The 25,782-nt window shown below is 36.3% G+C and overlaps 1 protein-coding gene across 4 annotated transcripts in view; it reads left to right on the forward strand.

The window, feature by feature from the left end:
• Window positions 1–25,782, forward strand: part of slc6a11b (solute carrier family 6 member 11b) — a 31,361-nt gene that overhangs the window by 388 nt on the left and 5,191 nt on the right. For 2 of the 4 annotated variants that reach the window (XM_028002334.1, XM_028002333.1), the window contains 11 exons: window positions 344–568; window positions 2,308–2,442; window positions 2,559–2,699; window positions 2,839–2,920; window positions 10,238–10,370; window positions 14,178–14,312; window positions 21,606–21,709; window positions 21,810–21,934; window positions 23,491–23,603; window positions 24,127–24,264; window positions 25,649–25,751. In XM_028002334.1, the coding sequence (XP_027858135.1) occupies window positions 358–568; window positions 2,308–2,442; window positions 2,559–2,699; window positions 2,839–2,920; window positions 10,238–10,370; window positions 14,178–14,312; window positions 21,606–21,709; window positions 21,810–21,934; window positions 23,491–23,603; window positions 24,127–24,264; window positions 25,649–25,751 (1,420 nt within the window). In that variant the 5' untranslated portion in view covers window positions 344–357. Of the gene's footprint in view, window positions 1–340; window positions 569–2,307; window positions 2,443–2,558; window positions 2,700–2,838; window positions 2,921–10,237; window positions 10,371–14,177; window positions 14,313–21,605; window positions 21,710–21,809; window positions 21,935–23,490; window positions 23,604–24,126; window positions 24,265–25,648; window positions 25,752–25,782 lie in introns of all 4 variants that reach the window. The other 2 variants (XM_028002332.1, XM_028002331.1) reach the window with 1 other exon arrangement.

Here is a 25,782-nt window from a genome sequence, read left to right on the forward strand (position 1 = left end):
TCTCCACACCTATAGCTTGTTTTACACACTTTATTCATTTTTTGTGACTAAAAAAGTGCCATAAAAGCAAGAGGGTTAGTACATGTTGTTTTTCTTTTAAATATTTGAGATTTTAACATTTCTGTTATGTGTGACTCTGCAGTCAGAGTTTTATATATTCTTAAATTTGCGCATTATGATAAATAGGCTGCTGTGACTTGGTTCAAACTTTTACTAAAATGTCTCTGCATCATATTTACAGTTTTGCTCCATACACACTTTCAAGGAATTTCCCGTTCTCATTCAAAATCCTGTTAACGTTCTTACATCACCTTTAGTCCTTGCTGGTTTTACTTCACAGCAGGCTGCCCGAGCGTCATGACAGCTGAGAAGAGTGGGCCTGTTATAAACGGTAAACCAGAGGATGGCAGAGACCCGGACGGGTCCAGCTCTAGCCTCGACAATGACGAGTACAACGAAAGGGGCATGTGGAACAACAAGATCGAGTTCATCCTGTCTGTGGCTGGAGAGATCATTGGGTTGGGCAACGTTTGGAGGTTCCCTTACCTCTGCTACAAGAATGGAGGAGGCAAGCGATAAAAGCATTGCTTTATCTCTCTACACACTTGGATGAAGAGCTACAGAAAAGCTTGTAGAATGAAAAGCTGGCTTTTGATTCTACAAAGTGGTGAAACTGTTAGATACAGTGAGATGCCTTGCAAAACTATTCATACCTCTTGCAACCTTAAACTTTAATGTGTTTTATCTTTATTTTAAATGACAGACCAACAGAAAGTTGAGCACAAAAAGTGGTTTGCAAAAAGGACAAAAGGTTTTTCAGATATTTTTAAATTCAAGAAGTATGGCATGTCCTTATATTTAGCACTCCTGAGTTGATTTAAAACTCTGTTTTTTGCTTTAGTTACAGTAAGTCTGTGGAGTATCACTATTCTTCTTTGTAATGTAGCTCCAGCTTAGTCAAATTGGATAGATCTCATCTGTGGACAGCAAATGTCAAGGCTTGCTATAGATTGTCAGTTATTTTCAGACCTAGACTTTGACTGTGTTGTTCTAAAATATTAATATTCTTTGATCTACGTCCAGTTGTTGCTTAATGTTTATGATTGGAGAGTAAGCCTCCTTAACATTCGGCAGTATTTTGTGTCCTTCAACAAGTTTTCTTCCAGTATTCACATATACTTAACTCTGACCAGCTTCTCTAACCCTACTGAAGAAAAGCATCCCCACAACATGATACTGCCACCACCATATTCTAGGACGATAGTTGGTCGTCTGAAAAAAGCATTTTCTTCTACATGTTTACTGAGTGTCATGTTGCAAATGCCAATCTGGACATTTAATGCATTGTCCCTTCCGTAAACGGTAGCTTGGTGAAGAGAACTACTAATAGCTAGCCCGGATACTGCCTTCCTGTGCAACTCGGCTCGATTGTAATTTCCTCTCAGCGCTCCATCTGGACTTTCTCCCTTTGAACTGTATGTCTCCGGCAGATTTTCTACCAGGCTGATCAGCGAATAGAATGAGAAGTTGTGGGAACGATGACATTGATTTTCTGAGCAGTTTTAGAATTGTAGTCTGCCTGCAGTTTTAGGAATAACACATGAGGAAGTGAACAAAGCTGTTCAGGGCGTGTTGGTCACGCTTAAAAATATTGAAGAAACATTAACAGTCGCCTTATTCAGAGCAACTCTTCTCTCGTCACATTTGGGGATAGTTCTTTACAATTTCCAGCAGACTTCTTAGCTTTGAATTGGTTCATTACATACATCACTGGCAAAAGGTAAAATTAAAACTTAGAGTGCATGCCTTCACCAAGCAATCACTTGTCAATAGCTGAGGGTCCTGACCCTTTGTATGAAGCAAAGCGTAGAACAAAAGCCATAAAAAGCCATGTCTTATATTTCCTTCACTTCACAGTTATGACACTTGTTGCTCTTCATAAAGTTCTAATAAAACAGATTTAAGTTTTTGGTTGATACGTTGTATGTTAAGTGTCATATTGCTTGTCTGACTACTTTTGTAAGGCACTGCAGTTATTTTTGCACACATATATCAATAAAAGAGGCAGGTTGCCTCATTAGACTGAACAGCAGGGTGCAACTTCATGTCTGAAAAGGTCACCATGCATTCCAAGCGTGGCGTCGTAATGAGTACTTTCATCTCATTTTATTTGAATAGGAATAGATCCCTGCATTAAACCCTTCACATAATTCAGTATAGGATTTGAGAATGAACCTTTAGACTTATGTTGTATAATACTTTTGCATCTCCTGAAATCATAAGGTACATTTATTTGTGTGCATGAAGGTGCCTTCTTTGTGCCATACGTCATCTTCTTCGTGTGCTGCGGTATTCCTGTATTTTTCCTGGAGACAGCCTTGGGTCAGTTCACAAGCGAAGGTGGCATCACATGCTGGAGGAAAGTTTGCCCGTTGTTTGAGGGTAAGAAAACCCTGGATTTGTTTGTTTTTAGTTGATACACTGAGATTTAATTATTAAAGATAACGTAGGAGAGAAAGTGTTTCACCAAGTTTATTGATTTACTTTTGCTTTTCCAGGTATCGGCTATGCAACACAGGTGATTGAAGCCCATCTCAACGTGTACTACATAGTAATCCTAGCCTGGGCCATTTTCTACCTCTTTAACTGTTTCACGACTGAGCTGCCGTGGGCTGGCTGTGGCCATTACTGGAATACAGGTAGGTGGTTAGGGGAAAACATTTTCTTATAACAACAAATAAATCTCCTAATTTAAAACAGAAAAGACCCTTGTGTTAAATTCTGCTGTGCATGTACACTTGATGCCATTGAAATGAAAACATGTCACTGTGTCTGCAGAAAACTGTGTTGATTATTACGGGGAAAACGCCACCAACATCACCAACCCCAATGCAACGTCTCCAGTCATTGAGTTTTGGGAGTGAGTAGACTTTATTTTTTATTTTCCTCCTGCTTATATGTACAGAATTACATCACAGCGCGGATTATACACACAGATTTTCACCATTTGTTGAATACAATGCTTCTATCTGGATGAGAAATGCTCACTAGGTCATGTTTTTCTTTGATCTGCCATATTGTTAAAAAACTGAGATACTGACAGCTCCAAGTTGTGTCATTGACCCCCTCCCTCCCTAACCTCACCCCCAATAATTAGTCAGCCTTTTTCATATTTCTGTGTCAGCAGGCTATGGTGGGCCAGCTGTCTCCCAGTTAGAGCCATGAGTGTGGCAGCAGATCATGGTTTGTTAGTGCGTAGATTTGACCACATTTCCTGTACCACTGCCAGTAGCTTTGTACACATGACTAGGTCGGATTTATTCTGATGCCAAGTCACAAAAGCTTTTAAAAATCAATATGTAAAAAACATATTTGGATGATTGTCACTCAAACAAAAGAAAACTGAGTTTCACAACAATTATGACATCTAGTAGCTTTAAGTTAATCCTAGAAATAAGAGCCCACAGAGTAAACCGTCATGTTGATAGAAGTTGTCAAATTTTATTAAAACTGTGGCAAGATGGACTAGCATTTTGTTTATTAGCATAAATGTTTTCAGTTTAGTTTTAGCTCATTATTGTTGTATTTATGTAGCCTCTGTGCTCATAAATACATAATTAGTGTTAGATTTCTAAGTATACCAATGAAATTTCTTAGGTTGTTATTAAAGAAAGCAGTGTTTCTACATTTACTTAGATTTTCTTTCTGTCTTGTTGAACTTCTACAACAGCCAGCTATCATCATTGAGATAAAAAACTATAAAGTCATTAATATACATTCAAGCACCCACTTTAGCAAATTTACACAAATCTTATCCTGTTGACTGACCAGAACAGAGGGTGGGGAGGAGGGGCGGGGCTGAGGGTGTTGGATCAGTTTTATGGGTTTCCACCAAGAACATGTCAGGATGATCAATGGCTGGTCAGAAGCCCTGAGGGTGAACTTGGTGGCAAAGATTTTGGCAGGAACGTGTGGCTTTGTGGCACAAACTCCTGCTTCTCATCCTCCGTCAGTGCGGTTGCCGGGTTGAGCTTCAGCAAACAGGAAACACACTCTTGACTCACCACCGCAAACATGTTGTTGGAGATGGCATGCTCACTCTTTTGCACCCACATCATTTGGCATATTTCGACAAAAATTATTATTATTTTTTTCTTTATAGTTTATCAAGTTTGGTTCAAATTCATCAGTGACGCCCAGCAGGCCGGATGTTGATAGGAAAAGCATAAAGTGTCAGCTCATGACTGATGCCATGAAGAAGCATCAGTAAAAGACTCATGGAGTCATAGCCTTGTCCATAGCAGCTGGCTGGCTAGAGATAGGTGCTGTAAACAGAGTTATTATGTTTTCTCTCTTTAAATTTTTTCTTTCATTCTCTACTGAAGGCGTGAAAGGTGCCGGCTTCTTGATATATGACATTACACTTATTTCATGCCCTGCATCAACAAAGATTTGTGCTGCCCTTTAGTCATTTAATTTAGCTGACGTTTACCTGAGACCATTGTCTGGAAACTGCCGGTATTTTTGGATGTTGATTGTGGAAAAATTGCAAGTTCGAGGAGACTGCAACGACACATTGAATCTGCTGTAGTTGTCATGCCAGGCCACTATTTGGCGCTGTGATGATGTGAAACATGCTTGGACTTTAGACCTTTAGCTTCCATCTCATTAGAGTAACCCGCCTCAGATGAACCAAGTGCTCATGTAACATATTTTTTATCAGTAGTTGTGTTAAACTGAACATGTTAATGCACTACATTTACAAGCATCAGAGTGGTTGTTAATAAAAAGAAATCTAAATGGATGTTATTTAGTGATTTTTATATCAACAACTATGATTGGAAGCTTGTTATAACATCTACTGTCAATCTGCTTCACAGAGAAAAGCTACCGATGGTTAACCCCTTCTACTTCCTTTCCCATGTAAATAGTTGTTGATTTCGGGTTTTTAAAAAGGCCAATGTAGATGTGACAATGTTTTAAAGGTTCATGAAGGACTATTCGGATGAAATGCTGTGAGTTTTTCTCAGGATTAAAGTTGTTTACATGGTGGAAGTCCACTTTGGTCTTGGCTGCTCTCTGATTATATGTTAGATTCAGCTTTAGGGGTCAAAATAATCTGGATTTGTAATAAATGAAGACCTAATAATTAAATACTGCTGGAATTACCTTAAAAATCCTGAACTAAGTTGATTTTGTTTTTCCCTTTATCTTGTCCCATTTATGTATTCTTAATCTTCTGCTAAGTGTTAAAGGATGCTGAGATCAGCATCATCTCCACAATGGAGTTTTTATCAAGAAATATAGGTTTTATAAACTCTGGCAAATATCGTGTTTGTTTATCAACAGATTTTAGTGATTCTCCTGCATCACAGCCAGGGTGTTGTTGTTTTTTTCTACCAACAGTAAAAAACAAAATAAAAATAAAAATGTTGGTAGAAACACTCTTTGCTGTGCCAAGGAGCCACAGATAGGTTAAGGTGTTTTTTGTTGGGAGAATAGCTACTTGTCACCTCTTGATCTTTATCATCAAGTGAAATAGGATACCAATTATGAGGAAAATAGTTCCTAGATTGTCCTGAAATTGCCAAGATTGCAGTGGTAGCAGTACAATTGCAGTCCACTGATGTTTTTCCTGGTGTTTCTGGTCTCAAAGCAAAGATAGGGCTTCTTTACTGCAGGTAAATCCCTTCAGAGTTGGAGTCTGAATTCTTAACAAGCTTATTCAAGCAAAGAAATGTTTATTTCATGCACTGTCTCTTAGCGACAGACAGAGATGAGATGTGTTTAGAAGGAGCTGTGGGAGTGGAAGAACTGTAAAAAACAGTATAAATCTTTAAAACAGTCACACATTTTTTAATTTTATGTACAAGATTTGTTTTTTCTGAAGATAAACAAGTCAGTCCTTCCAGATTTGTCTTCATATTTTCAAACACGAGCCTTGGTGTTGTCGACCTTAGAGCAAAAGTGGTTATAGATTCACACACTTATGTGCCCACACAGTAAAAAAAAATTCCGTAAAAAAACAGGAAAATGTCCTGGTAATTTTCTGCCAGTACATTTTCTGTTTTTTTACGGAAATTCTGGTCATAAGTTTTCCGTAATTTAACAGCATTTTTTTATGTTAAATTTACCAGCACTTCTGTTAATCCATAATTGAAATTTTCCGTATTTTTACAGTACATGTCCTGTATATTCACAAACACTTCTGTAAATAATGAATTGAAATTTTCCGTTTTTTTACAATATGTATTAAAACATTCCGTAAAAAAACAGGAAAACATCCTGGTAATTTTCAGCCAGTACATTTTCTGTTTTTTTACGGTATTTTCACAGTTTTTCAATGTTAATTAACTTGCATTTCTGTTAATCCCTAACTAAAATTTTCCGTATTTTTCCAGTAAATCTGTAGTATATTCACAAGCATTTCTGTTACTTAAATACTTGTATTTTTGACATTCAAACCATTCAAGTCTGTGTTAGACATTGACTAAGTAATAAATATAAAGCACTACATTTTAAATAAACATAAATTTAAGCAAAACTCAACTTCTTATTCAAAAGGACATTTAGACCATGAAATTTAGTGTTAAAATAGCTCATGCAGATGGGTTAACAATGAAACCATAAACAATCCATTTGCAAATTTTATTTTGCAGTTCATGGTTTTTCAATACCATATCAACACATCATTACAATATAATTACAAATTGCATTCTCAATTATATATTCAGTCAAACATATTTTTAAAGTTGTTAAGGTCAATGTAAAGTTCATTCTTGAGTCCAGACTTTGAAGTCAATTTAATAATTTTGTTAAGTTTAATTTAATTAACACAATCCAACACTAACATTAAAAAAATACAATTTTAATCTTGCAATTTGCATTACAAGATTAAAATCACAGGTGTAAACAAGGACCAACATCCAACTACTATTTTCTGAACTGCTGTCAACATAACAGAGAACATTATGAAGCATCACCTTTTACAAGAATCACATTTTCCATGGACTGTCAAAGTCATACAGTTCATTTACAAACTTGAGCAGTCAGGGTGGAATGTGATGATGCTTCTTCCCCTTCATTTCAGCCTTTGACCCTCGTTTGGGGTTTAAGCCCAGAAAGACTCTAAAAAAAAAAGGGAATGGATACTTGAGTTTAACATACAGACAGATGCGTCCAAATTACATTATTGCAGCTGATCACCAGTCCAGTTGCACTCATGCAACTGGACTGTCTCAACAGTTGCAAATAACTCCTTGACAATCCTCAACTATGACTAATTTGAATGAACAATCACTGAAACAACAAAATTGTTGGTACACTTCTTTTAATGAAGGCAAACCCGTAACAATCACTGAAGTTACTTGAAACTGATAAAATTGTAAAAAAAAAAGGGGAAAAAAAGATTGACTGAAAATTAAACAATGAAAATAAGACAATGCTTCTGAACTGTGTTTCAAAAGCACAGAATTAATCAATTATTATTGCTCAGACCAAATAATTCAAAATATCAACAAAAATATACCAACCTTTGTATAAATTCCAGTGTCAGGGACATGTCTTTTGGATATTTTATGTTCAAGACATAAAACATGGAGAAGGTGTAGCTTAGGGCAGCGATGGGTGACTTGATGTGGTCATTCACAATCATTTGGTCAACAGCAACTTTAAAAAGCTGTTCACCTAAAGAAACAAATCATTAATACAAGAGTTTAAGATCCACCACAGGTGACCAGAACATGTCCATAATATGTTCTAAATACGCGCAGTAATTATATAGAAAATGTTTTATTATATTAATTTTCATATGACTTTTTTTTCACGTACCTGTCAACATATTTTTCTCTGTCCTTACATTTATTCAAAATACTGTGTAATCCATGGGTGTCCAAAGTCGGTCCTCAAGGGCCGGCATCCTGCATGTTTTAGTTCTCCCTGGTTTAACGCACGTGGATCAAATGATGGCTTGTTAGAGGCCTAAGAGGAACATTGACTTGCTGAAAGGTTGTTACTACCACCAGGGAGAGAATAAAACATGCAGGATGTCGGGCCTCCAGGACCGACTTTGGGGACCACTGGTATTCAGTTCCAACAATGTGTATGATATTGCATCAAAATGTATATTAGCAAACTTTAACATTATTTGAAGGTTATTCTAGAAAACATAGTACATATAGAATTTTAAATCAAAAGTTTAACAGACTGAGGAAAGCAAAATAATAATAATTACACACCCATTATAAAGATGCATGGGGTGCTTGGCAGGTCAAGATCAGGACTCTCTGGATGCAGCAGCTAAGGAGAGAAAAGAAAATATACACAAAATAGAGAAATGTAAACACCAAAGCATGTAAATCTTCTAATAATGGACGGAACTAAACAGCTAATGTTTACAAAAAATAATTGTCAATATTTTTGGACAAAAAGAAATGCTTACAGTGTAAATTTACCTCATTTTGACAAAATAGTTGGGCTGGTTTCTCCTTGAAGAATTTTGCGATTCCACTAATCACCTGGACAGCATCACTTCCTGGAATATCCACCCCTCTGGACCCAAGGAAGTCCTTTATTGTCTTTTCTTTCTTTGACAATTCCTCTGCCAGTCTGGTTTGTACTGGGAAGCCAAGAAGGGTGGTTGTGTGATCAAACAGGTGGATTGTTTCAAAGAGAAAAGGCCAGTCTTCTAATAACTTGCTGATGGAGTTTCCTCTGTTGATTGCTGCTCGCTGGATGCTATAGGTTTCAGCCATCATTCTTCGAACATCAGACTCTGGAAAATGAAAATGAATTATGTATATCAGTTTTTGGGCCTCCTAATGCTCATTCCCTTTTTTTCTTTCAGAAATATGTAAATTAATTGTCCATATCCTGACTGACTTCAAAACAAATTTATCACTGGCTGAAAAAGATAATGTTCAAACAAAAAACGAACCGGAAGAGAACAAAGCTGGAGTCTGGACGTAAAAACTATCCTGTCAAAGTAAGAAAAAAAAAAAAAACCACCTGCGTCTCACACCCAGGTTATCAAATTGTGCTTAACAATTAAAATAACTACAGCCTGACATTTAAGAATAAGCACAAGCAGTATGACGCCATGAACTGCTAACTTTCACGCGCCATTTATCAACAGTTTGGATATTGAAAAGAAAAAAACGCATAACACCAAAGGCTAAATCAAGAAAACTCACAGCAGACGACGACTGTCATATATATCAATAATTTGGGGGGCTATGTGAGACACATTCTTATTAAGATGGTCGAAAAAATCAAGCTAGCAAGTTCCTCAAGAGATAAATGCAAAAATGGGCGCCGTACTTGGAGTGTGGGAAAAAAAAGAGAAAAGCGGTCACCGTTATAAATAACCTCGTCTTACTTTTACATTTCAGAACCAAAAACGGTATTTTAAAAATATGAGTAAAAACATTTTTAGTAAAACGAATGCAAAATTATACCGTATTTACAAGAAGATAGCGGTTCGCCAGTCTGAAATATTATCTATACTAATACTATGTTTTGTTTTTTTAATTTAAAAAATGTTTATTGATTTACTTTACATTACCCCAGAGGTGCCAAAAACCGATTACTCCAACTTCTAAGTCCAACCTGGGTCCAGGATACACATTCAGTGTCGGAGAGAGAGCTTTGAATGGCTACAGAACAAGATTTTGCGCTTCGTGCAGGTTCTTGTTCCCATGATGCAATGCGCCAAATTGAAAATACGGGAAAAATACCTGTAAAATGTAAAAACGGAAAATTCCTTCAAATTTCTACTGTACATTTTACCGTTTTTTTACAGTTTTTTTTTTACAGTGCAGGGAATGTGGCTGGCCAGCAGAAGAAATGGTTTTGCTATTTTTACTCTGCTGCTGCTCGCATTTATTTATTTTTCATCATCTTCCTTCGGAGTTCTTACTTATTTAGCACAGCTAAATGCTTCAAGACTAATCTCTGAAATGTTGTTGGTGACTTTTCTTTCTGGGTTCAGTTCTCACACTGAACCCACTTCTCACACTTTTTTTTGCATAATACAAACAAAATATCAGAATTTGCATTGCTGTATGCAAATAATCCAATGTGTGTGTAAAGTGGTCATTCTATTAACGCAATAAATGCAGTGGGTTTCTAAACTGAATTACATTAAATGAAGGTGTGTTACTAATTTTCACTCCTTACAAATGATAACAAATATTTGTTGTAAACTAATAATTTTCCATGTGTATTTGGGCTAAATCAGACGGAGAGTCCTGAAGATATCAGATGGTATTGAGCACATGGGAGGGATGCGCTGGGAGCTGGCCATGTGTCTGGCTCTGGCCTGGTTCATCTGCTACTTCTGCATCTGGAAGGGACCCAAGTCAACTGGCAAGGTAGGATTAAGCATTGCATGTTTACTTTTGTGCCTTATTGTGAGAATTGGGAAGTTGGTTGGAAAGGACTTTCCTTCAGTGCATTGCAAAAGTATTCATAGCACATGACTTTTGTAACGTTAGGACAAGATGAGATGTAATTTATTGATCACAGAATTGGGCAATTTTTGAGCAGCAACATGACATGCAGAAAACAATCAATTTACTCAACGTAAGAAAGACTGAAATACATAATAAAATATAAATGTCTATATGGTAAAATAATGTTATCCAAAAGATCTATATTTTTAATACATACATTTGTGCAGATGGAGCCATGATGATGGGCAATTTGAAGCCATAATTAGAACATGTGGAGAAAAGATTTGTCTGTTTGACAGCAGAGCTGTAAAAGTATTTTGGAGAAGGTTACGCTGCTGTCTGTCCAGTGTGGTGGAGGGGCAGGTCCAGTTTGACCATCATGTTTCTTCAGTGTCCTTCCCTCCAAAACAGTCTCGCTTATCTCCAGTCTGAGACCAATTATAGATCACAGAGCATTATTTATTCTTCTTTGTTCCCCCAGGGTGGATGAAGAGCATTTTTGAATATTATAAGTCTCACAACATATTCTGAGTGGGAATCTGATCCAGACTTTGACATGACTATGAGGCATACTCATGTATTAGCTCCGACTGTAGGCTTGGATCATTGTCCTTCTGAAAAGTCACAAGGCTCTCTTGCTACTCTTCCATTGAGGCCAGATGTGCAACGTGCAGGACTAATAGTTACCATGGTGACTGATTTCCTCACTTTGAATTGTGGGTCCGTGCAGCTCCCTCTCAGTTACCATGGACCTCTTGACTGCTTCTCTGATTGTTTGCTGTTTGCTTTAAACAAAATTCTGTTATCTACCCATCCATCCGTCCATTTGTTCATTCATCCATCCATCTGTCCATTTGTTCATTCATCCATCCATCCGTCCATCCATGATGATTATTTCTAGCAGGGGAAAGACTGGGCACAGAGTTGGACTTTATTTACTACTTAAGTGGCTTCTGAATGCAGTTGGTGGTAATGAATTTTATTTGGAATATCAAGGGTGCTGAAACTATACTTTTGAATTAAAGTAAATAGCTTTAACCATTTCCCTTCCAATTGGTTTGTTACATAAAATGTTTAAAAAAGACAGTTCATATCGTAACTTCTAAAATAAATTCATCATTTTTATTCTGATGGTGTTGGTATGATGCACAGAAGGGTTTTTCTCTTTTGTTCTTAAAAACAAGTCTCCAACAGGAAGCCAGATGGGTTTTACTTCTGCAAACGCAAGACAAAAAGGCGTGTGTGCTAGACCTACTTCTTTTCCTCCCGTCGTAATTTCCATTAAAATTTTTTTGAGTCTCTTCTGGAAGCCTTGTTGAGGGACAGTAAGGACTCTACACCCTCCTATGAGAGCTTAGCGGCCCTTAATACGTCTTCAGAGATTCAATGAGCCAGAATGAGGATGAAGATAGAGCCAGACGAAAAGAGGAGAGGTGTGTCCAGAAAAATTAATGGGTTCACATAATACATGATGGGGGGTAAAAAAAGACAACTAAGTTGTGATGCCTATATTTCCATAAAGTGTCTTTTGTTGGCTGTGAAGTAAGAGGGGGGGAATGCTTCTTCATGGCCAGGCTTTAGCAGGCGGTCCAAGATTGATTCCTGTATTTACTAGAAGAGAAGGGATCGTTCATGAGGAGCATGTAGAGTACATCCTCAGCCTCTCTCTATCTCCCTCTCGAGCAATGAGAAATTAACCACAACTCGCTTGTTGCAAGAGAGAAAGAGAGAGAGAGTCGCTTTCTTTTCTACGGACCCTCCAGCTCATTCACTCAACACTCTGCCAAGCTGTTTGCTTTTGTTGGTCGCATTTGCCAGCCATTCTCACATTTAAGCCCTGCTGTTAGATTTACAGCGAGGTTTGACCAGGAAATTTGTGGTGGCTTAGATGTTTACCCGTGGTGAGCTGGAGAGAGCAAGCAGTGCGTCAAAAGTTCATGGAGAGACTGAATATTGTCCTTTTCATCGCCAGAGAGATAAAGACAACCAGGGGGAGAAGGTTTAGGATGTGTAATCATTTTATGTGACAAATTAAAGGAAGGTAATGCTGCAAAGGGGGACAAATTTTCCCACACCCTCCCTGCTGGCATCTCTTGGATTAATCCTCAAGTATGCTCACTGTTCAAACTGAGCTTTGATCAGGTTTATTTAAAAGATTTAAATAATTTTTTAGAGTTAAGGATGTTCAGGATATTCAGTGAAGTAGAATGCCTTGTCTCCTGTCTTTCTGAACAAGTGAGTAAATCACAGCCTCATGCTGGTAAAGTGGACTGAACTTCTGTGGAGTTGGTTAAGAGCTTTACTCAATGAATGAAGTCCATTTCCTCCTCCCTGAAGCCTAAAAAAAGGAGTAGTCATTCATGAAAACGCTGCACCCAGAAGAGCGATGTATCCACAGTGTCCAGTAGCTGCTGTGCACATTAGTGCATGTTTGTAGTATGTTCACTCTTCTTCCTTTCCTTTTTTTTAAATGAATGAATATCCATTTGTGTGTGAGCACTCATGCACTTCTGCACAAGCTTCAAAGAGCTGCACATTTTCCCACACTGCCAGGATCACTCTTCTGGGCTCCTCCTGTTAAAGAGATGGGGGCCAGAGGAGCCCTCTTTTCTTTCAAGGATCCTGGCCCAGCTCTGCTCTGTCCTGTTCTGTCCTCAATTGGACTTTGACTCAGTGCCAGGAAGCCAGGGGATGTATGTTGCTTGCCTCTGCCTCCCAAGAGCCCGGAGTCTTTGTTGGGGAGAGTCTTGAGATGTTGAGCACAGTTCTGCAAAACCTGAATGGTTTGATTAAAAAACAGAGCTGGGTTTAGGGTGAGCAAGGACTTGCTACTGTATGAATGGTGTCACTAGATGTATGTGTCATTGTTTTTTGAAACCGGGCAGATAGAGAGTGGAGTGAGTTTAAGGAGTGATGATGAGAGCACTGTGTATCCAACCTAAGTTTCACTACTGATGAATGTATATTATATTATAGTATTGTGCATTTGCAGTTGTTATGGTATATCTAAAAAGTCATATTTTGTCATTTCAAAGATGCTCTAAGTTGCTTTTTATATTAACAGTATTTTATATTTTATTTTTATTTTTTTTATTTTATCTACAACTACTACTCAGTGGTAGTTGTTGTTGTGTCTTGTCTCTATGCTGTAACTGTGAAGTAATTTCCCTGCTGGGATGAATAAAGTACTTCTATTCTATTCTATTCTATGATCTTGCAGCACAGCAATAATCTCCAGAACATCATTCTGATGTTTTGCATGAAGCAGGCCAATTGTTTTGTTTGGCTTCAGTTTAATTTGGAGTGTGTATCAGTAAGGGCACACTTTCGGACAATATGACCTAACATAATTCATGGTGTGGATTTTTTAAGATGCACAGTTTAAATCATGATGTTTAAAATAATTTCATTGACCAATGATCAGACCATGCAGACCTTATCATTGATTCTTTATTTGGAGCGGATTAATCCAACTTCTACAACTGAAATCTCAGTCACTTTTGATTGTGAATTAGTTGTAGATAACCGTTGTTGCTATAGAAATCTCTACTCAGTTGCATTTGCCACAAAGAATAAGAGATATAGGACATATTGTCCAGCCCTACATGACAAAGTGTTCAAACCATGTAAAGTTTTGTTGAAAAACTATTACACTGGTCTGTACTTATTGTTTCCCTCTGTAATCTGACATACCCAGTTAACAGATGTGCATGTGTGATTCTGCAGGTTGTGTATGTAACCGCTACGTTTCCATATGTCATGCTGCTGGTTCTACTGATCAGGGGAGTCACACTGCCTGGAGCTTTTGATGGCATCAAGTTCTACCTCTACCCGGACATTTCACGTCTCTCTGACCCTCAGGTAGGTGTCGATTCTCTCCACTCATCTGCCTTCTCAGAAAATAATCCTAGCAAAAGTTTGTACTAGAACATTTACACCAAGCTAATCCTACAGGAAAAGATATACTAAATGTGGCGTGGTGTGTTCCTATTTGATAATTTGCTTTGGTTTTATTTTTAAACTCACAAAAACTTGCAAGAATATAACTGAACTACAGTAATTTTCAATAAGCTTGAATGTGTGTTCTGCTGAGGCTCTTTTATGAGATTGAAAGTAGATATCAACATTCTATACATTAATCCCACAATTATGTGTTAAAATGTTATTTTATTGGTCTGATGTTATATACTAATCTTAAATGTTTTGTTTTCTTCAGCTTAAAGCAGAAAATTATCAGAATTTAAAGAAATAAAGGCTTGAAGACATCAGTCTTGTAGTAAACAATATTTCACTTAGTGAACTGAGTTACTAAAATGAATTAAATTTTCAATAATATTCAAATTTAGTGAGTATGACTGTACATGTAGAGATTCTTTTTCATATTTAACATGTTGAACTTTGTGTTAATGTCAGCTCTCATGATACTCAGGTCAATCAGATATATATGCTTATGTTTAGAAGAAAGCAGCCAATCAGTATTAGTCTCTGATCCTCATAGAAACCAGCGTTCAAGGTTTTAGATCAATTGACATCACTGGAAAAGCCTGGAAAAGCAAAATCTCTTAAACTTTGATAGTTTAAATCAATTGTCTTGACTTTTAAATGTTAATAACCTTATCCCAAAGATGATTAGTTAAACGATTTGACAGCAGTAGCCACAATAATGTCCCAATATCTTAGGAAACATTTGTTGATATTTGTGCTACCAGTTTCTGTGAGAGCTGCAGTTTTATGGGATATGTTGGTCTGAAATTTCATGGTGTTGATAAATAATAAATGATTCAAAGAGACACCGAATGATGCACGCAGTCTCAGTCTCATTGACCTTGTTTGACAAGGCAGATAGTTTTGTTTCCTTAGAAACAGAGTACTCAGGAACAGGATAGTGAGTCATGACAACGTCAAAAACAAAGTAGGTTCTAGTGGAAGGACATTAGTACAGGGAGATGAATAAGATTGTTGTACTTTTAAGGAGTTTTACCTGATTACACCTTTTTGGAGTCTACATTCTGCCAGCTGCTCAGCAATAATTTAACTTACAGACCCATTTAACTGAGAATTACAGCTCCCTGGAGCATTTCTACTACTGTCTGTTTGCAAACTGCATTAATTCTGGTTGATAATGTGAATCTTGACAACTGTCGACTAGAGAAGTAGATCTTAGCATTCCCAATTTACAACCCCTGTCTAATAATCATAACCAACAGCAGTACTTAAAGCTAGAAAGCACGCTAACCACAATAATTAGCAATTAAATTAAACACATTTTTAAAATAAATTAACAAATCCCAAGCAGTTCTATGAATATTAAAGTGACAATTAATGGTAGCGTCTCTAACATTTTCTGTTTTCTATCCTCTTAACATGCCCAACTTTCAGTTTTCACTGTATGGCTTCACAAACTGTAAAGTTATTTGTTAATTAATTTTGTCTTATTTGAAGTGTACAAAGATATTTGCACTAGGAAGTAGACCAGAAATACTAATATTTTTGTTTTTTTGCAGTGAAGAAAACCAAGAAATTACTATGTAAAGAACTATGTAAATATTCACCACTTTTACTTGATATTTTATTGATCAACCTTTTGCAGCAATTACAACCTCAAATCTGTGGAAAGTATGATGCCAAAAGCCTAGGTCACCTATATTTAGGTAGTTTGACCCGTTCTTCTCTGCACTTCTTCTCCAGACGGGAGACGTCTGTCAGTCATTTTCTGATCTCTCTGAGAAAATTTTGGAACATTTTGAGAAAACAGACTAATTTAATAAAAATTGGATTAAGGCTGTAACATAACAAAATATAAATAATTTCTATATGTTCTGTAAAATTAACTTAACCTGTTAACACTAAGATACCCAGGAAAATGCCATGACAAAACATGCGTAGCAAGGTCTTCCTAGTTTCCTACAATCCAGGCATGTTGGAACAATAATGCAAATCCTGATCATTGTGGGGATATTTCATTAATCTTATTTCTTCTGGGATAAAACTAACATCAGTTGTAATTAAATTAAGCATTAAATGTTAGGTAGGTCATACTTACTTAATTTATCCAAAGTAAAAAAAAAAAAAAACTTTAAGAAGTTAAGTAAAGTCTGTGGCATTAAAGCGGTTTCATAAAAATCCTCACCAAGCCTTCTTATGTTGATTTGAGAGTGAGAACAAGTAGACAAATCACAGCATAGCAGGAAACTTCAAGGCTCTAATTTAGCAATTTTCATTTTTAGTTTTAGACTTGATTTCATCCAAGCACTTGTTTTCCACTCTGCACTCTGGCAGACACATCATGTGGAGAATTAAATTTATGTGATAACGAGGAAAGGTTTCTGCCTGATAATTACCAGAGTATTCAGTCGATGTGAAAATGTGCTATCAGATAAACCCATCTGTTCCACCGCAACTTCCTGCCAAGAAAAGGTGTTATGAACATTTTCTTTCAAGGCGCAATTCTAGATTTGGATGTTATGCTGCACCATGTTGTTGTACTTTATAAACACTGAAATATTGTTTGTGTTTATTTGTGTTGTGCTTTTGCTAATACAGGCACAACATCCAAAGTCCTTACATTGGAACACTGTCATTGACTTTGGATAAACAAAAATCTAAAATGCAACAGAAAGCAAAACACAAGGAAGCAAAAACAAAACCCTTTAGATAATTTCACGTAGTAAAGATATAAATGTATTTAGATCAATTTGACTTACTAAGTCATTCTTTTTTTAGAGATGTCCAGATTTTGTACAATTTGAGGGACATATCTACATATAAAAAGTGATATACGTAGATGAATGGTGCTGGAGGAAAAAAGAGAGAATTCAACACCTATTAAGAGCGATGGGCAAGTCCTGTTGGGTGGAGGACATTAGTTTTGACCTTAAGTTATATTAGCTTCCTGTGGGACAATCAGTGCTCTGTTCTGTCTACAAGGCAACCTGAAATGTGTGTGTGGATGGGTGTCGCTTCCTCTAATCTATTCTATCCAATGTCCCTTCCTTTCAGACCTTGAGCGTCTTCTCTAACATTTCATACTGTTTGCTTTTGTCTCAGTCACTTCTGCATCATTTTCCACATCTAATGTGGCAGATACACAACACAATTCAACTTAAAAACAACAAAATGAGAGTCGTTCAGGTGAATTTTGGCAAACTCCAGTGTTTTTTTTATTAAGGAGTAGCTTTTGCCTGACTGCTCTGACAAGGCTAGTGTTAGGGTACCATCATGTTTTGGCATAATTATCTCTAGTTGGAAAACAAGTGTTTGTCAGTGGAGGAAATCATGAACAGTTCAAATCAGAAAGCTACCCTGAAGGGTATTTTGCTCTGCATTGTCACTGTGAGTCCAAGTTTGCATTAAAAAGTAACAAAGGACTTTATGAGAAGAAAGTTAACATTTTCAAATTTAGTTGCCAGAATTTAGTTGCCATAATATTACAGAGGGTGTTGGAAAAGAAACGCCCTCGTAATCAAACAGATTTGGGGAGCTTCAAGAGCTCAAAGTAAGCAAATGTTGCCAATCTAATGTGGGATGCTGAAAGGCTTCTGCAAAAGATTTTATTCAATGCTGAAATGCAAAACAAAAGGAGTTTCTTCAAAGTATTAGAGTCTCCAAAGGATAGTTAAAAAATACAATTAGTACTATTGCCAGATCTTGAGAATGTATATCTATTTTTTCTCTTACATCAACATGAGAGTTAAGTACTTTTACAACCAGGTTATTGATTGTTTTGTCGTCATAAATATGCATAATGAAGCTGACATTTTAGCAGTGGTTTGTAATATTTCCATATCCATTGTGTAAATATCATACAAATTATGGTATAACTGAATTAAATTAGCAATTTATACCATACTTGTTTAAGTTGATTGTCAAAAAATTTGAATTATTAAACCATAACTTCCTTTTTTCTCCGTGGTATGAATGTGATGTGACACAGAGAACTATTTATATAAACTGGTCTTCAAACTGGGGAAAAACAAAGAAAACATGCTATTTAAATATGGCAGGCGTGCTAAGCTTTATAAATCAGTAAATTGTTTAAAGGAAATAAATACTCGCCTTAACTCACCCATATCTACAGTCATGGTAATACTTAGAAAGTTTAAAACTGGAGTTGTATTTATCTTGCATACTGGGAGTGGAGATGATAAAATCTCCTTAACTCCCTGTTAAAGAATAAGAAATTTTTAAGTTCTAGATAATGCTGTTTAAGTAGAAACTCAATTTAGAAAGAATTTGATAAATCTTTACCAGTGATGCCAATATTGGAAAAGGGAACTGTGTCTGCAAAGAGCAGCCTGATAGTAGAGGTTACTCAGCGGTCAGTAATACTGAGCGACTGACTGCTTAAAAGCAATGAATGCAGAAGAGCATGAAGTGTGAATTTGCTTAACAGAGGGGAGCAGGACTGACCGCCATTGGTCCAGATGTTTTGTTCTCAACCAGTTAAACAAACATAAAGCTGGATTATCTCAAAATGCATGACTGAGGATCTGAACCAACATTTTGCTTAACTTTAGAAGTGTTTTCTTAGATATACTTTAAGACCTCTCCAGTTCATTCATTGATCATCTTTCTTATATTTCATTCTTTACTATGCACCATTGAACCATCAGGAATAGTTTCCTGGAGCCGTAGTCTCAACATAACCAAACACAAGAATGCCAAATTAGGCACAACATCAACAAGTGATCCGCTCTGAGCCTTGGCCCTTAAGGTTTCCCTTCGCTGTGCAGCCATCAGCCGAGGGTGAACTAAAGGGAACATTAATGAACATTAGGAGAGAAAAGCCCGTTCTTCCACAGGAACAGTCCTGTGTTTGTGAGGTCACAGAAGTTACCCTGGTTACTCCCAGGAGGGAGCAAAGACCTTGCGTTTGTTAATTGTTTTTCTGTGGGGAAATGAGATTAGTCGCTGAATGGTGATGTGAGAGAGTTTTCAAAGAGTCATGCTGCATTAAGTTTGAATTTGCTAGCACCCCATGCTATCCTGTGGGTTCTGGGTCCCGCGCTGCTCCGAGAATGAGTTTCACCAACGCAAATGTTTAGATTTACCAAACTATTTTACGTATGTACATTTCTGTGTTTTTGATAGACCAAATTTAATGTCCAAACAAGCATTAAAAACAAAATGTAGTGCCAATGTAGAAAAAATGATGTGCATCATATTAAAGCTTTTAAGACAGGTTACAATTAATATTTTTATGAATCTGATATTTGAACAGTGTGTAACAATTATGTGAATTTATAGGTCTGTATGACTCAGTTTATATCAGCTTAAGATTTAAATTTCAAATATTTAGAAAAAGGACAATTTAACAAAATCAAAATTTGTTGTTGCTGCTTGAAACAGCCTTTGATTTTGACTTTTCATTCTCCAAAGATGATTTTTCATCTCCTGCTCACTTCAGGTGGTCAGTTACATTTTATTAAGACAACATTTACTTTTATTTTAGCCAAAATAAAACTTCTTTATCAAAAAGTTATTTTTTTTTTTTTTACTTTTACGGTGGAATTGGGCAATAAAGACATTTGAAAATAACATTTTAAAATCTTAACAAAAACATCCTATTCCTCCATCATCCACTTAGCTTTACATAGTAAGATTTCATCCAGATATGAAACATATTTAATACAATATTAAGCTTTCACTGTTGCTCTTCAACTTCAGGCTCCCCATAGAGAACAACGGAAGAGGATTATAATTAAGTGACTTGTGTATTTTTAGCCACTAAAAGATTTTGACTTCCTTCAGAATCTTAATCCATGATTCATGCAACTGCTCCTTTGTGTCCATCAAAAAGAAAAAAGAAAAAAAGTATTTCATTATAGTCACTGCTGCAACAAAAAGGGAAGGGTAAAAGAGCTGTCAAATATTTCTAGAAACTATTTAATTAAAATCTTTTCTTAGGGAGTAATACAATAAGGTTTTAATTTTGTGGTTTAATAATTTATAAATAGATCATAGAAAGAAACGTGGTTGTCCTTTATGTCCTGAGGAACTTTAATATTGTTGTCATTAAACTATGCAATAGACTAGTAAAATAACAAGCAATGAAAGCAGTGGATTCTGAAAGCTTAAATCTGTTATGCTGTTTATATTCAGACAAGACGTGACATAATTGTGGCAGGTCACACCTATTAAAACTGAATTAATCGCTTCATTGTTCAGCGCTCTGAGCTAAATATACTGTTCCAGTGTAACCAAATTCATATTAATTTTTTAGTAAATAAAAGTTATTTAAAATAAGTTGTTAAACCACTGTGAATTATATTAAATGTTACTTGAGAATATTGTTGATGATTTCCTACTATTTGCAGTCTGCTCTATGGCTACTTATTTACATGTGCTTGCTTCTTTCCTCTTCTCCATTATATTGTTGCTAAATTCACATCAAAGCTCTTCTATAAAAAAATCTTGATCTGTGGTATCTGTAGCTAACATTATATGATATCAATAACACTTTCATATACAAAGCTGAGAGAAAAGTTTGCAGTGTCATAAATGTAATGTTCTTTCTTTTGACTGCTGGACTTGAATGGTTACATTTTGACTCATTGCATGTCTGGAGGATGCATCTGCTCTACGAGGTGGATGCAGAATCTAGAATGTAAAGTAGAATATCATATGAAGTTTTAATTCTGATGGTGAAAACTTGGACTTTCAATATAAATAGGTTAAGAGCAATAGAAAGATATGTTTGTTATAGAACCAAAAAAATGTGAATAAAGAGGTGTATCAACCCTCTTAGCCTCTTCCCTTCATTCTCTCCAAGCAGAATATATAATCTGTGTTTGCAGATTATGTGTTGGTCTTGAATTTATCCTCACTGTCTTTCAGCTTGCACCTGTCATTTGGGTAGATTAATGTACAACATTTAAACCAGAGAAGGTTGAGGTTTGATTCCATAATTAATTTTTAGACTCAGCAATAAATTATTTGATTCTTTCTTGTATACTGCAGGTGTACCTAGCTATTTTTCCTATTTATTATTTTCCTCAGTTATGTCTAGCATTTTTGCAGAATTCCAGGTGGATTTATATCTCTCTGTATTAGGCGTCAGGTGTTAAGAGGATTATATTTTTACCCGAGTGAAACACTTCTCAATGTGTTCATTTTACATTTATGCTGTTTCTTTACCTTTGATATTACTAATAGGTGTGGGTGGACGCAGGAACCCAAATTTTCTTCTCCTATGCCATCTGCCTGGGCTGTCTCACTGCTCTTGGAAGTTACAATTCCTATAACAACAACTGCTACAGGTAATAATATAGAGTAAAAGGGACCGAATGGAAAAAAATGTGTTCTTATTTTGCTAATCGTTTTATCACCTCTTCTGTCTGTCTTTGCCCTACTCCTCAGGGATTGCATCATGCTGTGTTGTCTGAACAGTGGTACCAGCTTTGTGGCAGGTTTCGCCATCTTCTCTGTTTTGGGTTTCATGGCCTATGAACAAAATGTTCCCATCGAGTCTGTGGCTGAATCTGGTGAGAGAACATAAAGTAATATAATGCTTCAAAATAACAACAGGATAACAAACTTTCAGAAAAATGATGCGAATCTGTAGATATGGTTAAACCTCAAAGTGAGTCTTGATGCCCACATATGATATTGTGCTAAACTAGATTAACTCTTCCATGGTTATATAACTCACTACTCCTCACTTAAGTGTTTAAAATGCTGCTTTATGGTTTATTCAACTCATCATGAATAATTTAGAGAATGTGACAGAGCAGAGAAGAATTGAAATGTTTGTCTTAAAATACATCTAGAATGAACTTAATGCTTCAGATACTTTATTTACAGAACTGTCAGAAAATAATTCCCAAACAACATAATGTTGATCCTCCTATTTCTGTCACTCAACCAATGAATTAGGCTTTTAAAAGGAGACACATTATGCACTTCTGACTTAGGGTGCATTTACACCAGGCCTGTTTGTCCACTTTAATCTTAAGTGCCTAGAAAATCTGGTTCATATGAGGAGGGGTGAATGTGTAATTGAGCCCTGATGCAAGCCAAAAAAGCTAATTCTGGTCTGTCTCAGTTTGGTTGAAATGAACGCTGACGGGTTGAATGCATATGTGAACACTAAACAGACCACAGACTACAACAAAAGCAGCAAACAGACTACTGCACAGTGCATGCTGGGTAAATACAACCAAAGCATATGTGGGACTCTAGCGCTAGCTGGAGAAATGGCTCATGATCGTTTGCTAAACACAAAAGAGAAATCCTACAACCTCTAAAATCTGATGCCACTCGATTTTTGTTTACATTTTGGGAAAAAAGAATTTGACTTAATATCTTCTGATGCTTTTGTGTCACTAACTTAAGTCGTTCTTGGTGCAGTGCCACGACAGGAGAGAGGGGAAACAAGTTGCTCAAAGGGCTTGGTTCGTTTCACAGCGCAGTGTGAAAGCGAACTGCACCAGCCGAAAATGTAACTAATGTTGAAACTTTGGTCACTAAAGGAACTGTCTACCGGACTTTCAGATGTGAAGACACCCTTAATTTCCTGAGGTCATAGAAGGAATCAGTTGTGGTTTCTCATATGGGCAACATGGGCAAAAGCCCAGGGCAGCAACTTGTGGGGGGTGGCATAAGCACACCCCCACCCCACTCCCGGGTCCTCCAATTGCTTCTCTCTTCAGTGTCACCCTCTCACTCTCAATCATAGGATTTGAATGTCAACAGTGCCTAATGCAAAATCCCACTAATAAAGATTCAACTTCCCAGATGTTTCAGCTGATGGCTTGTTTTTTGATTAATTTATTAAATAATAGTCAGAGGGACACTCAGTGAGCATTGACAGTCAATTGATACTCAAATTTAAAGTAAAAAATAGATGCAGAATGGATAAATGAATGCAGTAAAGTCATGGTAAATAACATCGAACTCCAATGTCTCAATCAAAAGTGAGAAAGGCTGTCAAACCTACAAACAAAATCAGATACAAAAGAAACAAAACATAAGCAAAACTTTCATCGTGTCCTGAAACCAAGTAACAGTGAATTATTTTTTGATCTTTTTTTTCTTTCAGGTCCTGGTCTTGCTTTCATTGCGTACCCCAAAGCTGTGACTATGATGCCTCTGTCTCCACTTTGGGCTTGTCTCTTCTTCATGATGCTAATCTTCCTTGGCTTGGACAGTCAGGTGAGAATAAATATTGTGATTGGAAGATTGTAAAAACCAAAATAAACCTCACTTTAAACAAATAAGACAATGTATAATAATCGTTGAGATTATTAGACATTGTCTTAAACTGTGATAATAATCATAGAGATTATTATACGTAGTTTAAAACTTGAACTCTGAGAAAAAACAATGCTGCCACGTCTGCCAAACTTTCAGGCTAATTTTGACATCATGAATCTTTTTTCAGTATAATTAGGTGTTTAGGGAGGAGCATCAATAACTGGTGGCTCCATCTGACTGGAGAAAATAAACGTTGAAAGCCTGGAGGCAAATTGTTTCTCCTTTTCCATTTTAATTTAATTAACTTATGTCAGTTTTAAATTCAAATTATATTTAATGAAAGAACGTGTTTTTATGGTATTACTTATTAATACCCTTACATTATTATATACTTAACACAATATATATTGTGCCACAAAATAAACTGTGAGTTAAATCAACTGTGTCTGTGATTGTATTTGTTGATTTGCTTGTTTTTCAGTTTGTGTGTGTGGAGAGTTTAGTGACAGCTGTTGTGGACATGTACCCAGAGACCTTCAGAAAGGGTTACCGCAGAGAGCTGCTGATTCTCTGCATGTCCATAGTCTCTTTCCTCATAGGACTCATCATGTGTACAGAGGTAAGACACCAATATATTTCTTACTGGTATCTTTAGAGTAGTTATCAGCTTAAACTTTTTAAACCTTAAAAACTGTAGAGTTTTTACATTGCTTTACATACCTGCCTTTCTTTTCTGTTTCATTTCCTTTTTTATAAAGTTACATCACATGATGGGTGCATCAGTAGAACTGGTCTGATCCTAAATTTTAAGTTTTTGTTTGGATCTTGTTGTTTTTTCTGTGTTTTTTTTGGGTGTGATATTTATTGTAAAATATGTGCACTATCAACATTATAATCATAATCTGTATCATCATCATCATCATCATCATCTTCAATATCATCATCATTCACAGGTAAGATTTGTTAAGATACCTCTTTGTGCAATCTTTACATAGTCAAGCTCAAATTGATTCAGATTTAGATTTTAAATTCTTTTCATTCAACCAAGTAAACCATGTCAAAACAGGTTACCATAGAGAGAGAGAGAAAAATATAGATAGATCGATAGATAGATAGAAAGATAGAAGTGCATATTCTAAAAAATAATTTAAGGCAATCTCAACATAAGCTTATTTCTTAGTTGTTGATCCATTTCAGCCAGGAAACTCAGGAATTCAATACAATGTTAAAGTTTAGTATGTTTTCTGTGTTTGGTGTTATGGAGCTGCAGGTTTAAGAAGTATGACCTTTTTATTAATACCTCCACTCTTTAGACAATTCGTTCTCCGCAGCTTCCATGAACCTACTGTAAGTAAAGTATTACAAGAAACCAGGTGTAAAATCTGATAGAGGTCAAAGGGTTTCCAGGAGTGTAGCTCTCTGTGATGGTAGATATAAATCATAAATCAATGTTTTAATATATTTCTGTCTCAAAGCACAGAAGGTTTTCTCACAATTGCTATGATTTACACGCTTTGCAAAAAGATGCCAGAGAAAATACTGGTAGAGCACATTGTTTTCTATGGCTGAAGTGAAAACAACATATTCAACGCAATGATTATGATAAAACTTATTCTTCACTTAAGAAATGCTGGATTATTGCATTTAAAATGTTTATTTTCTTATTTATTAAAAGTATCTTGGTTTCAAGCATAAAATAACAATCAATAAATGTTATATATGGCCTTATAAAATTATAATAATTATTATACAATTTAGCAGCAGTATGAATAGTGTTGCTTTGTTGTTTTAAATAAAAGCAGGTTGGGCTTGAAATTGATCACAATTTTTCTTTTGTGGACTAACTTTACCATTTGTAGACGCTGACCCTACAGATGTTAAACCAGTATAAAGTATAAATATGTTTAGTCTAAAGCTATGTCCTCAGAAGCCTCTGAATCCCTTTATGTGTTTTACCCAGCTGATGTTCATGTGAAAAGCTGACACCTGTCTCCTTCCATTAGGGAGGAATGTACGTCTTCCAGCTGTTTGATGCATATGCAGCCAGCGGGATGTGTTTGCTGTTTGTGGCCATATTTGAGTCCATATGTATTGGCTGGGTGTATGGTAAGATGAGATTTTAAAGCTGAAATACATA

The sequence above is a fragment of the Xiphophorus couchianus genome, chromosome 20 (genome assembly GCF_001444195.1).
Source record: "Xiphophorus couchianus chromosome 20, X_couchianus-1.0, whole genome shotgun sequence".
NCBI lineage: Eukaryota > Metazoa > Chordata > Actinopteri > Cyprinodontiformes > Poeciliidae > Xiphophorus > Xiphophorus couchianus.